Source organism: Octopus bimaculoides, chromosome 19 (genome assembly GCF_001194135.2).
Source record: "Octopus bimaculoides isolate UCB-OBI-ISO-001 chromosome 19, ASM119413v2, whole genome shotgun sequence".
Taxonomy (NCBI): Eukaryota; Metazoa; Mollusca; class Cephalopoda; order Octopoda; family Octopodidae; genus Octopus; species Octopus bimaculoides.
Window position 1 is genome coordinate 8,163,603 of NC_068999.1, and position 14,464 is coordinate 8,178,066.

The window sequence follows — 14,464 nt, forward strand, 5'->3', positions numbered from 1 at the left end:
ATATATATATATATATATATATATATATATATATATATATATACATATATATACCACACACCTCAGTCGAGGTAATTACTGTCCCTTAATTAATTAATTAATTTTTCTTTTAAATATTATACACTAATTTTTTTTCATGTCAATCCCATCGTAGCCGAACTATTCCGGTCCAAACCGGACTGGTTATTTTTAATTGTTGTTTTATCTTCAAAAAACAACAGAAGCAAAAACACAAAAGAAACTTCCTTTTTTTTTTGCGTTTTGTATTTTTCCCCGTCTTAACCGGTGTTAATATTTTTTAAGCCTCTAAATGGACTTCCAAGGCGACCTACCGGGCTCATATGTGGAAGCCCTGGGCCGGGTTAGCCGCATTCTATGTCCGTATTACTTGTTTTTCTTCTTGACACTCACAAGTGTATTCAGCCAGCATCAGCAGCACCAGAAGCAAGAACACATTTGGAATCTTCGTAACCAAAGATCTAAACTAAACAATAACTCAACCACCTTTTTAGTTTTTGTTCAGTAAGGTTGGTTACACACACAAACACACCGACATCTAATTTTCTTAGGTCGGTCTATCCTCGACATTCGTTCATGTACATAGACAGAAATATATAGCAACATATACACACTCACACATAAACATACGTCGTTCTTTACACCCATACTCTAAATAGATCATCTACCAATACACATACACACACACACATATACATTCTCTATAAATACACCTCATATACTACACAGATCTTCTACATATACCTTATACCCGTTCATACATTTTCTTTCTATACACACATATATATACACGCAGCTTTCTTCTATTTCTATAATTCTTTCTACACACCACACAGACACGTTTATATACATTTATACACCTTTATTCTTCTTTCAATCACGCACCTTTACGTACGTACGTCATGTGTTATATTACATATACATATATATACTCTTAGTTAGACACATAATTTACCCATATGTCTAAACACAATATATACTCGTCTGTCTGTATATATAAATCACTTCAGCTCTGCTCGACCTCTTCTGCCACATATCCGAGTAGTGGCATTAATCACTGTGGTGGTTGCCAGGCAGAAAATGGCTAAAGGTGTTGTGCGGGGCGCCAGTAATATCAGTTCCAAAAAAGCCAAAGCCTCTCGTTCTTGTACTCCTTCATCTTCCATTTGTTCTCTATCTCTTCCTTTTACTTTCTGTCATCATCATCATTGTCGTCACCGTCGTTGTTGTTACACTGATCGCCATTGTCATCGTAATCGCCGCCGTGTTTGTAGTCGTCATAATAATAATAATAATAATAATTGTTATTGTTGCTGTTATACGTCTCCCCTCTCCGACTTCGTCGGCTTCCTCCTTCCTTCCTCTTCTATTTCCAGCAAACCAGCTGTCGCTCCTCTCTCTGTTTTGACCGCTATTAACAACAACAACAACAGCAATAATAATATTAATAACCTGCCCCACAGTCACAACAACACTCACATCATCAACAACAACAACAACCACCCCCACTACCATATAAACAACTACTATAATAATAATATTAATAACAACAACAACAGCTGTAGACAAACTCAGGCATCCTTCTCCGCCGTTGCCGCTCTAGCAGCACGTGGGTCAGGTGTCACCACCGCCACAAGCGTTGTTTGATCTTCCCTTTTCGTCCATTTCTTTGTTATTGTTGTTGTTGTTTGTCACATCTCCCACTCATTCATTCACACACACACACACACACACAGTCTTTCTTCATCTCTTCGCTGTTTTAGATAAATATTCTTTCTTTTACACACTGACCCATTCTCTCTTAGATCTCATCCTCTTTGTTTTTATCATATCTTCCTCACCGTCGTTATATCATCACTCTTCATCACATTATTATACGTTGTTGTTATTAATAATATTTAATTGTTAATAATAGACGACGATGATGATGATGATAATCAGCTCCAATAAAGTAATGCACGAGGAAATATAAACATCACAGAAATAAAATCAAGAAAAAACAAAAAACTATAACAATAATAATATACACAACATCAGCCCGGAAAATAAAATAAAATATAATCAAAATAAATTACTATAAATTAATTTAAAAAAAATAAACCGAAGAAATTGGAAGGACAGAAAGAAGGATTCAGAAATCTTACCAAAATTCTTCAGGGTACCACTGATATGGTTAAGCAAAAAACGAAAACTCTAAGGACGTACGATGAAGAGGGTTTTCGAAGACGGGCAGCCTGCCTATGTTTCAGAGATGAAAGTGAACAGGAGGTAAGAAAACGTGTTCTTTATTTATTTAAAATTTCACCTTTCTCATTTATTTAAAAAAAAAAAAATTGATAAATAAAAAGAAAGAAAAGAAAAAAAATGCTTAATATTTAGACGTAGGATGTGTTTTCATTTTAGTTTACATGTCATGTTGGATTGTTTCTGTAAATCTCAAGTTATACCAATGTATTTTCCATTCCTCCTTTTTCTTATAAATTGACCAATATTAAATTCTTGACCCCTCGATGAAAGAATCGCTTTTGTGACCTGGACTTCCGCCGACCCATGTCTTCGACTCGCTTTTACAATTCCCTACTATTGATGTTATCTCACTTGAGTTTTAATATCTCATGTCCACGAGAAAGGCATGAACATCATACAATCTCACCGCCAAATTATTATATATATTTTCTTGGCTTTGTATCTATAAAATTAATTCAGTTCGATCAGCGCTGTAACACAGAGGTTTCCCAACTTCCGGGGCAATCCTGTAACCCGGTTTCGTTTCCCTGCTTAAAACAGTTTCGTTTGACTTACTCTTTGTAATATCACGAAAAGCATAAACGTCTCGTGACTTCATTCCTTTTTTTTACTCTATATTTGTACATAAATACATTATATTATTGTTTCTGATTTTTATAAATTTAAGTATTTCTTCGAGTTCCATTTAATAATGAATTAACTTCCGGCGTCCCTTCGATTCCCTCTGATAAAGTCATTGTATCATCACGTTTTCCATTTGAGACAGGCATGGATATCCATTACACGGTCTCGTATTCCTTTCCTTGTGAGACATAAAACATAATATCTGTAAAGTGAAAGAGTTGATCATTCTTTATTAGATTGTTGAGTGCCGTAAAGCCAGAGATGGATACGTTCGGCAAAGGCCGAGCCCGCGACCCGGTTTCAATTCTCCAACCCTTGTATGAAACCGGTTTGTTTTATTAACATTGGAAAACATCTCCAAAAATATCTTACCGAAATATCTACTCCTGAAATTACTGTGGTTCATTCCATTTACTGTTTATTAATTTTTTTTCACTCATTCTGATCATGTGCGTGCATGTACACACACACACATTCAAACTGTACACTATAAACAACATACTTGTCATGTTTTACGATGTTCGTTACGGTTTGATTATGGAAAATATGTTGTTTGCATTCCACTCATACCCCAAACTCCCTCGTTAATCACATTTTGTTGTCTTAAACGTGGCAGGACACATTGGACAGTTACCTATATACGCTGTTTTAACGTAAAACTGGATGGTCACTGTTGAAATGCCCTTTATAATAGGTCAACCTGATCGGAGTTGGTCTGGGGCTAAACGATAACGGCCAGTATCTTATCAGGGTGTGATTTATCTGAGATTTAGCTATTGTTTCTTGCAGGTGGAAGGATTACATAAGTAATTGACATATTGTTTATATTTTTTAAATATTATCTTGAAAACATTATAGCCGAAAAAAATAAATAGATGTGATAGTCGTAGGTGGAATGTCTCTATGTTTATAGGTCTAGTAGTCCAGGAGCTGATTTTCGGGCGAAATGACTACGACCGACATCGTATATGGTTGAGTGCAGGTTGTGTCGGTCCCGGAGAAGTAAAATTTAATGTAAGTCGGTTACCGGTGAAAATTGAACCTGAAACCGTGACACAAGCTGCTGCTGCTGTTTTTGATGTCTGTGTTGGGTCTTGTATCTTTCTTAAACAATAATTTATATAAAATGAAAACAATAACAACAACAGGATTGCAACGACTAAATTATGAGTCGGAGGGGGACAGGGTGTTTCTCCGAGATCCAATGGGATCACTATCTTCTTGGTAGATATCGATTTATCATCAAACCATCCTTACAAAAACAACAGTCACGTGCTCTGTGATTTTTCATTTAGCGCACGTTGCCAGCATCCAGCAAAAGGGAAATGCATGAACGTCATAACTTCACAATTTGATTCCTTTCACATTTTAAAAGTGTCGAACCGATCTTTTTAAATGCTTTCTTTTCAATCACCGGAACTTTCTCGATTAACCCAGCAGATTTTCTGTTTTTAATTCTCTATCCTGATGTAGTTTTTGCCCGTCTGATGATAAGCATCACATTCGTTTTCTTAAATGGTTTAAAATAACTGCCAAGCATCCATTTAGATAGACAACTGTTAATAGTTTTAATCCGGATAATGTCTTGTTTCTCTGGCCCTCGCTTTCTTTTAAAACGGACTTCCGAGACCCCAGCAAGGTCAGCTTTTTGTCTTATATAAACCTAACAAGATTGATCGAACAAACATCAATAGTATCGATCTGATCCCTAATGGGAGTTGGCCTTTCGCCTGGTCAAGGAAATTATTGCTGTTTGCCTTTTTTCATCCTTTTGAGATCGATAAAATTCAAGTACCGGGTTTATTCATCCAAATCGACTTCGCCTTCTTCCCCCTTACCAAAATAATAATAATAATAATAATAATAATAATAATAATAATAATAATAAATGGCAATATTCCAATGTATTTCTAAAACATCATCGATATCATTATTATTATTATTTTCATTTTCCGTTATTGATTTTTTTTTCTACACCAGACTCAAGGTGAGAGATTTACAGGAAATAATAATAATAGTGGTGATGATCACAATAACATATAAGAAAGGGAGCGGGATATTGCGTGTAGATAACTCAGATATTTCCCAATGCAATTTAGTGAGAGGAAAATGGTTCCAGCTGGGAATTTAAACGGTTTGATTTGGCGAACTCGTTTCACCATGAGTGTCAATTATGTATTGTTAACGGTATGTTAGCCACAACATTCTCATTTCCCACACCTTTCTCTACAAATCTGAACGATTGTCAAAGGATATTATCAACGTGTGTGTGTTTGTGTCTTCATGGCTAATCCGATAGATTTGTCTGGAAATGTGAAGTATGGAATAAAAGAACCCTGCTGTATTGAAACGTTTGTGTCTGTTGTCTTTATAATGAACGATGAAATTATTATTATTATTATTATTATTTCCAGCCTTTAACATTCCAAGTTCAAATCCCACTGAAATTAATTACGTCTTTCAACCAACTCCCTGGGGGGTCGATAAACTAAAGCAAAATTTCAAATAGAGGTCGATTATATCAGTTAATACCACCACCAACACCATCGTCACCACCACCACAATCTAGAATTACTGGTCTTGTGTGTCTAAATTAATCATCATCATCATCGTCGTCATACTTCGCGGCTTTTACATTCTGAGTTCGAATGCTGCCCAGATCAGCTTTGCCATTTATATTTTCTGGGTCGGTAAAATAAAAAAGTATCGATCCAGTATGATTGTGAATCGATATAATCGACTAATCCCATATCCTTCCTCGAAAATTGTTGGCCTTCGTTCTTATTTCCCGTCCCTTTTCGTTCTGAGCTCATATCATGCCGTGGGCAACTTTCTTTCATCCTCTCAAGATCGATAAAACGAAGTACCTATCGAGTACTGGGGTCGCCCTTATCGACTAACACCCTGCCGCCAATGCTAGAAACAATTATTAAAAGATTTATATGGCTTGTTACAACATATTTATATGACTTGAAAATTTAATGTAGATGAAAAAAAAACAAAAAAAGATCATAGGGCTGTGACGTATTTCCAATAAATTTCCTATATCAGTCGCACCAGATCTTCAGAATTTCGTCTTTTCATTATTCGTTGTACTATTCAAAGACGTTGTTTCTGTCTTTTGGGAATAAGCCAAGACAATTCTCCTCCTACCCTGTCTCACTTTCTCTCTCGTTTCTGATATATATAAGCGTGTGTATGTGTGTGTGTGTAGACACCTTGACCCAGCAGTAACTAACCAACGAAATCGAGGAGATTCCGAAACCAACGAAGGAAGACACTATACGCAAGTCGCTCGACCTTATACCATTATCAATAGCGGCTATACCCCACGCAAGTTCTATAATCTTAGATAAGGAAGGAAACTTTGGATAATGTAGTCCTATATATATATATATATATATATATATATATATATATATAAGCCAGTGAACTTATTCGCTGGCCCTGAATATTAATTTACATATATATATATATATATGGGATGGATGGTCTCTATTGGAATCCCTTCGGTTACAAGCCTACTCGATCACGGTTAACCTTGGCCTAAACAACAACCACCGTTTATTTATCCACCTCTGCTTCCATATCCGATAATTCATCTTTCTCTAATCCATAATCTGTTCGCTAACTGTCGGGTGAGATATATGTGAGAAAGAAAGAAAGAAAGGTAGAGTGAGAGAGGATGTGTGTGTAATAGAGTTAGGGTGTATATGTGGGTATGTGTACGAAAGAGTGTGTAAGGGAGTGCGTGTATTTGTGACAGACAATGTGAGAGTGTATGTATGTGTCACAGAGAGAACGAGCGAGTGTGTCTGTGTGTGTGTGTGTGTGTGTGTGAGAGAGAGAGAGAGAGAGAAATGTGTAGGAGAGAAAGAGATAGATAATGTAGAAGAATATGTGAACGAGAATTGGTGTGTATGAAAGACTTTATGAGTGTGTAAGTGTATGTATGTTTGAGAAAGAAAAGAAAAAACAGGTTGTGGAGTCTCGGTCCGTTCTTCCAGGTTACCTTAATTCATTTTTTTCTTTTACCACAACCACCTCTGTCGCATTTTTATTAATAATGTTGAGTGTGTGGTCTTTTGGATTCACTTGCAATATGACAATTATTTCTATTAATGCTTTCTTATAACTGCAGTTAGGTAGGGAGCAGGATTAATTAAAACAAAAACCAGAAAAACACAACAATTAATGATTGCTAAAAGAAACACATTTTATACATATATATGATGTTCAATGCTGTCTAACCCCGGACTAGTTCCGATCCAGCATCTCTAGGGTCCAAAGTTTTCCTATCGTGATCATCGGGTATATTTTAGACATAATTTATATAAGGGCTACATCACTGGAATCGATGTTCATTTTTTCTTATTTTAATTAGAGGGTATGATTTGTACGAGATTTTTGCTGCTATTTTTAGCAGCTCGAGCGACCAGGTCTCTCTTTCCTCGACCTATCGGGGCTTTTTCATTTATGCGATGTACGAGATTTTGCTGCTATTTTAGGCAGATCGAGCGAACAGATCCTTCCTCCTTCGTATATACAAGCTAGGTGCATGTGTGTGTGTGTTTATGAGAATTCGTTCTATTTTTAGCAGATGTAGCTACCAGATCCTTCTATCCTCCGCTTATCGAGGTTCCCTCGTATGCGAAGTGTGTGTACGTGTGTAAATCGATTAATTCGAATACACAACCAGTATTTGACTGGGATATATATTATATATAATCGATCCTCGAATGGATAAGAAAAAAAAGAAAAAAGAAAAATCTGCGACCCTGGCGGCAATTTGAACAGCAATCGTTTGTGATAATAAAAGATGTGAGGAGGAGAGAAAACAATTATTTCCTCCGTAATAATAGGAAGAAGTCGTGTTTTGAGATGTATTAAGAGCTCAACTAAAAGGATAATAATTTATTTCGACATAGACGAGTTAGAGCACAGGTTCTTAAACATTTTTTCCCATTCGATTCCAATTTTACCCTGCATACCCTTCCATAGGCATTCGATATGTATATATATATAAAAAAAAAAAAACTCATCCTACTGCATTTTTGTAATTAAATATTATTAGAAATTGTATTAAAGAAATTGAAATATCGATATTTTGTGTAGTGTAGAAGTATGGGCGATTTATTGCAGATGAATTTTAACGGCAAAATCTGTTATTCGAGCGCAAGAGTCTTATGGACCTTCGTTGAGAACCACTGGATTTCAGCTTAGAAAAACACCCCGCGGTATTATATATTACAGGTGTGTGATCTGAGTTCAACTTTGCCGTTTGTCCTCTCGGGATCGAGAAAATAAAGTACCTGCGAAATTAGTTTTGTCTTCCGTCGTTCGCGGTCGATAAAATTAAGTACCTGTCAAGTACGGTACTTGTGCCGTCTCTTTACGATCTTAGTGAAAATCCCGCAGAATTCAGCTTTGCATTTTATTCTTTTTGGGATCGATAAAATAAGAAGTACCAGATAAAAACTGGAGGATCGTTACTATCGACTGACCACTTCCCCTCAGATGTTGCTGGCCTTGTAGTGATATCAGAAATAATCATTGTTATGGTGAAAGCTGCGAGCTGGTAGAATCATTAACGTGTCGGACAAAAATGCTTAGCGGCATTTCGTCCGTCCTTGCGTTCTGAGTTCAAATTCTGCCGAGGTCTACTTTACCTGTCATCTTTTCAGAGACGATGAAATAATGACCAATTGAGCACTGGGGTCGATGTAATCGACTTACCGTTTTCCCTACCAAATTTCATGCCTTGTGCCTATAGTGGAAATAATTATCATCAGGATGTTGGTTTAGCTACCTACCGCCAGATCAGCTGTGATGTTCACAACCACCCCTATATTTTATCTTTTGTGTGTGTGTGTGAGACTTTGTTATCTTATGTGTGCTTCTCTTTCGAGTAGGCTTGGTGCGATTTGAAATAGATCTGACTATTATTTCTAGCAGTTCGAGCGGCATCCACATAGGCTCTTTTCGATGGCTCGAAAGGTTTGTCTGTTAATAGTTGTGTGTGTGTATGTTTATTCAGACAGTAGGTGTGATTTGATTTGAGTTGGGTTTGACTACTATATTTGGCACGTCGGACTGCACCTTCGTGCGGATTCTCTTGTTGGTTCGAAAGCTAAGTCTACTTTATTGTGTTCTTCCTTTTATTTTTCTCTCGAAGACGATCGATGTGAGTCTAGGGAGATTTGGCTGTTATTTCTAGCAGGTAGGCCTAAACAACCACGAAACCGCTAAGATGCTTCATTGATAGTGATGGGAAGTGAGACCAAGTCTAATACCTCCACCTCTCTCTCTCTCTCTCTTTCCTTTACCTCCTTCTCCCTTTTTTCTCTCTCCCTCTCCGTCGAAACGTAAGTTCCGCACGCACACGCGCACACACGCACGTGTTTCTTTCCTCTCTCTATCGATAGATTCTGAGTTCTTATCTCGCCATGGAAACTTCAACATACTTGACTATTTTTTGTTTTTAGTCGACAGCTGACAAACACGCATACGTATATGACATGCATGTTTGCATGCTTGCAGGCCATCACCTCGTCTACACCTGACAGTAATTAAATCCAATATAAATACATCATTGATTACCAAATGGAAACGTCAATTAGTTTAATAAACTAGTTATTACCTTCCCTGGTGGTTAATATTACTAGTTATCACATATATATATATATATATATATATAGATTGGTATCATGTGCTAACCGTATCAATATACGTACACGCACGCAGATACACACATACTAATGTGTGTGTACATTTATACACAGACATACACACACGCATTAATGTGTGTGTACATTTATACACCCACATACGTTCTGAGTTCAAATTCCGCCGAGGCCGACTTTGCCTTTCATCCTTTCAGGGTCGATTAAATAAGTACCAGTTACGCACTGGGGTCGATATAGTCGACTTAATCCGTTTGTCTGTCCTTGTTTGTCCCCTCTGTGTGTAGCCCCTTGTATGTGTGTAGCACACATACATATATATATAAACGTGTGTGTGTATGTATGTATTATATACTCACGCACATGTATGTATATATAATTATGGTTTTAGAGGGAAACATGCGGGTGCGCGTGATTGTTGTGCAGCCATTTAATAAGACACTGTCTATCGTTTTAGGTTGGATGTATACATACAGACGTGTGTGTGTGTGTAGATATACATATGTTTGTGCCTATGTAATACGATATGTAAATATTCACGCATATGTGTTATATATATATGTATTACAGACACCTATACGCACAAATTGGAGGTGAGAGAAGTATTTTAATTGCAAGTAGTCCGTTTATTTCATACAGTTGTTCAAAGCGGAACTCCAAAGTAGGAACAGGGAGAAACCTCAGCATTCAATGTTTTCTGTGTCTGTTTATTTAAAATATTTTTACAAATATATATCACATATCATTCGTCCGTCTCTCTGCTTTCATTGCTCTCTCTCTCTCTCTCTCTCTCTCCCCTCTCATTGCTCTTTCTCACTCTCTCTTCTCACTATCTGTCTCCTGTCTGTCTTCACCGTTTTAAACTCACAACTTTCTCTTCTTCCTCTCCCTCCCTCCCTCTATATTTTTTAAACACCCTGTTCTCGCTTTTTCTCTCTCTCTCCTTGTTTTCAAACCCATATCGTTCTCTCTCTCTCTCTCTCTCCCCCTCTCTCTCCTTTCTAGCTCTATACTCGTCTCCTTATCAACCATTGACTTTATAGTTAGTTACTTGATGCTCACCCATTGAACAATCGTAGTTGCTTTTTTTCTTTATCATTTATTCATTGTAAAGTACATACCTGTTGCTGTCTATTTTTAGTCACTGAAAAATCCCAACTCTTTTTAAAAATATGCTTACAATACAGGCATGGCTGTGTGGTAGGAAGCTTGCTTCCCAACCACATGGTCCTGGGTTCAATCCGACTGCTTGGAAACTGGGAAGCCAGCCCTTATGAGTCAGCATGACTCGAGAGTGTAACCTTACCTTTACCTTTTAATGGGTTATTAGGAATAATTATTAATACGGTGGGTGTCAGTTCTTGTGCCCCTTTTCACAAAACCTGAGATAAGAGGGCTCTAAAAACTTTGCAGGGAGCCTTAATTACATGTACACTCAAGGGGTCATGAGACACAGACTCCTACATGTTAGTGCAGGTGTGGGTGGGTGAGATTAAGAAGCCTGCTTCCCTACCATGTGGTCTTGTGTTCAGTCCCACTGCATTGCACCTTGGGCGAGTATCTTCTGCTTAAGCTTCGGCCCAACCAATACTTTGTGAGTAGATTCCCTGAACGGAAACTATGAGACACCTATCGTGTGTGTGTGTGTGTGTGTACATATGTGTGTACATATATACATGTGTGTGGATGAGTGTGTACATATATACATATATGTGTGTGGGTATGTACATATATACATATGTGTGTGTGGGTATGTACATATATACATATATATGTGTGTATGTACATATATATACATGTTTGTATGTGTATACATATATGTATAGTCCCACTGCGTAGCACCTTGGGCAAGTGTCTTCTACTATAGCCTCGGGCCGACCAAAGCCTTGTGAGTAGATTTGGTAGACGGAAACTGGAAGAAGCCCATCGTATATATATATGTATATATATATGTATGTGTGTTTGTATGTCTGTGTTTGTCCCCCCCACCATCGCTTGACAACCGATGCTGGTGTGTTTACGTCCCCGTATCTTAGCGGTTCAGCAAAAAGAGACCGATAGAATAAGTACTAGGCTTACAAAGAATAAGTCCTGGGGTTGATTTTCTCGACTAAAGGCAGTGCTCCAGCATGGCCACAGTAAAAAAAGACTGAAAACAAGTAAAAGAGTATGTATGTGTGTGTGTGTATGTATATGTGTGTATGGATGTGTGTGTCTGTGTGTATTCTTGTCTAGATATTACATGATGGCTGTAAATAAGCATCAGTGAGGTTGTCTGTTCTGTTTCCAATTTTCTGTGAAAAACCATTTCTAGCAATGGGGTGGGTGGGGAGATGTTACTAGGTTGAAGTCTGTAAAACGTTAGAGAAAGAAACCCAGCTGTTCCCTGCAATACAAACCAATACATACATCTAAAGCAAGATTTTTTTTTTTCAGAGGTCCTTAAAATACTACTTTGGATCCCTAATTTACTATTTTGTTGCACGGACCCCCAAAAATTTTATATGATCCCCGGTTGAGCACCATTACATTTGAGGAAACAGAAACAGGGTTTTTTTTAATATTTTTCAGTATGAACTGAAATGCTAAACCAAAGACTAAGGACAAGAAGACAATACTTAAGAGCTAATTAATTAGCTGTAATAATTGTTTAGGTGTGGGGTACTGGTGGTGTTGGTGGTGGTGAAGTTAAACAGCAAATTGCAAGTCTTCACTTAGTTATAATTAACAACAACAGCATGTTCTCTTGAAGCCAAAATATTGACTGAAGAGAGAAGATATCAGAGGAGATGAAAGAGAAAAAGAGAGAGAATGAGATGGGAGCGAGAAAGACAGGAGTGGAGGAACAAACATGCATTCCATGATCAAAGTACAATGGAGAAAAATTTGACACACTAAATTGTTTTTAGAACAACTTAGAAGTTTTATCTAGAGGCAAAGAAACCTCAGTTGTATTTCCGTGTGCTCTGAAGAGCTAAAGACCCCCCAAAAAAAGAAATAATCTTAACACTTAACTGATTGGTTTATAATAATTGTCGATGAGGGAAGTTAAACAACAGATTGGAAGTTTTCGTTTAGCTTGCATTAATGATAAACGACGACAATAACAACATCGTTGTTGTTGTTGTTGTTTCCTTGAAGTCAAAAGAGTAAACTGAATGGGGAAGATATGGGAGAGGAAAAGAGTGATGTTAGAGAGAGATGGAGAGAGAGGATGGAAGAAGAGAGTGAGAAGGAGCGAAGAGAAGAACACATGACAAGACCAAGTTACAAGATATATAACTCTTGTCAAATGTGTTGCATGTCAGTTTCATTTGTCCACTAACTCATGGATTCATGAGCCATCATCATCATTGTTTAATGTCCTCCTTCCATGCTGGTCTGGGTTGGATGGTTTGACAGGAGCTGGCCAGGCGGGAGCTTCTGAGTGTCTTTTGGCATGGTTTTTACAGCTGAATGCCCTTCCAAATGCCAACCACTCCATAGAGTGGGCTGAGTGCTTTCTACATGGCATTCACACAAGCAAGGTCAGTTTTGGTATAGCTTTTACAGCTGGATGCCCTTCCAAATGCCAACCACTCTGTAGAGTGGGCTGAGTGCTTTCTACATGGCATTCACACAAGCAAGGTCAGTTTTGGTATAGCTTTTACAGCTGGATGCCCTTCCAAATGCCAACCACTCCGTACAATGGGCTGACTGCTTTTTTAAGAGTGGAACCTGCACTGGTGGAGTCACCAAGTGACTTTGCAAGACAAAGAGTCTATGAGAGGGGAAAGGCAATTGGCGGAGGTGATCTTGTGTCAGACGATGAAAGATTAGAGTGTGACCGAGAGGCAGAAACAGGTGTCTTGCTGTAGAGGAGGTCCGTGGTTACCCAGCCAGAGAGAGTGAGAGTTAACTAGAATGAGGGCAGAAACAGTTACCTAGAGAGACAGTGGGGGTTAACAAGAGGTGTGCTGCTGTAAAGAGATATATGGTTACCTGGCCAGAGGAAGGAGGGAAAGAGAGTGATATATATATATATATATATATATTTTACTGTGGCCAATCTAAATAATGATATTGATAGCATTTAATATGTACATTTCAGATTATGATGTAATATAGAAAATACAAGCCCTTATGTAAACTCTTTCTCAGTCAATACATTTCGGGCTTCCATCCAGTTTCCATCTACTAAATTTGAATCATAAGGAATTGTTTGGCCCAGCACTAGGAAACACTTGCCCAATGTGCTGTGCAGTGGGACTGAACCCAGAGCTACATAGTTGAAAATTGAGCTTTTTAACCACACAGCTATGCGAAAAGAGAAAAATATAAAAAATAAAACTCCTCTGTTCAGTATTTGCTTCAAGCCAAGTTGTATAAATTAATCCATTGTCATTCTCTTCACCAGAATTGGAAATGTAGTGTAGTAACAGGCTCGTTAAGAAACACAATCAACAAGGATGTTGTTCAGGAAATAAGATATTTTTTAAAAAACAAAAAGAAAAAAATTTAGTTTGGTCAGGTATGGCTATGTGGTTAAGAAACCTGCTTTACAACCATACGGGTTTAGGATTCAGTTCCACTGCATGGCACCTTGACTAAGTGTATTCTACTATAGCTTTGCATCAAACCATGCTTTGTGAGGGGATTTGGGGGACAGAAACTGTGTGGAATCTCTTTGTGGTATATATATATATATATATATATATATATATATATATATATATATATATATATATATGTATGTATATATGTGTGTGTGTGTGTGTGTATACATGTGTGTGTTTGTGTATACATACATGTGCGTGTGAATACATACATACATACACATATAAATATATATACATACACACACACACACATATATATATATATATATATATATATATATATATATGCCGTTG

At 37.4% G+C, this 14,464-nt stretch overlaps 1 protein-coding gene across 1 annotated transcript in view; it reads left to right on the forward strand.

Moving 5' to 3' along the window:
- Positions 1-32: 32 nt before the first annotated feature.
- The window catches only part of LOC128250146 (diphosphoinositol polyphosphate phosphohydrolase 2-like), a 217,195-nt gene continuing 202,763 nt past the window's right edge, over positions 33-14,464 (forward strand). The window contains exon 1 of the mRNA XM_052974877.1: positions 33-2,286. Coding sequence (XP_052830837.1) covers positions 2,188-2,286 — 99 coding nt within the window. The 5' untranslated portion in view covers positions 33-2,187. The remainder of the gene's footprint in view (positions 2,287-14,464) is intronic.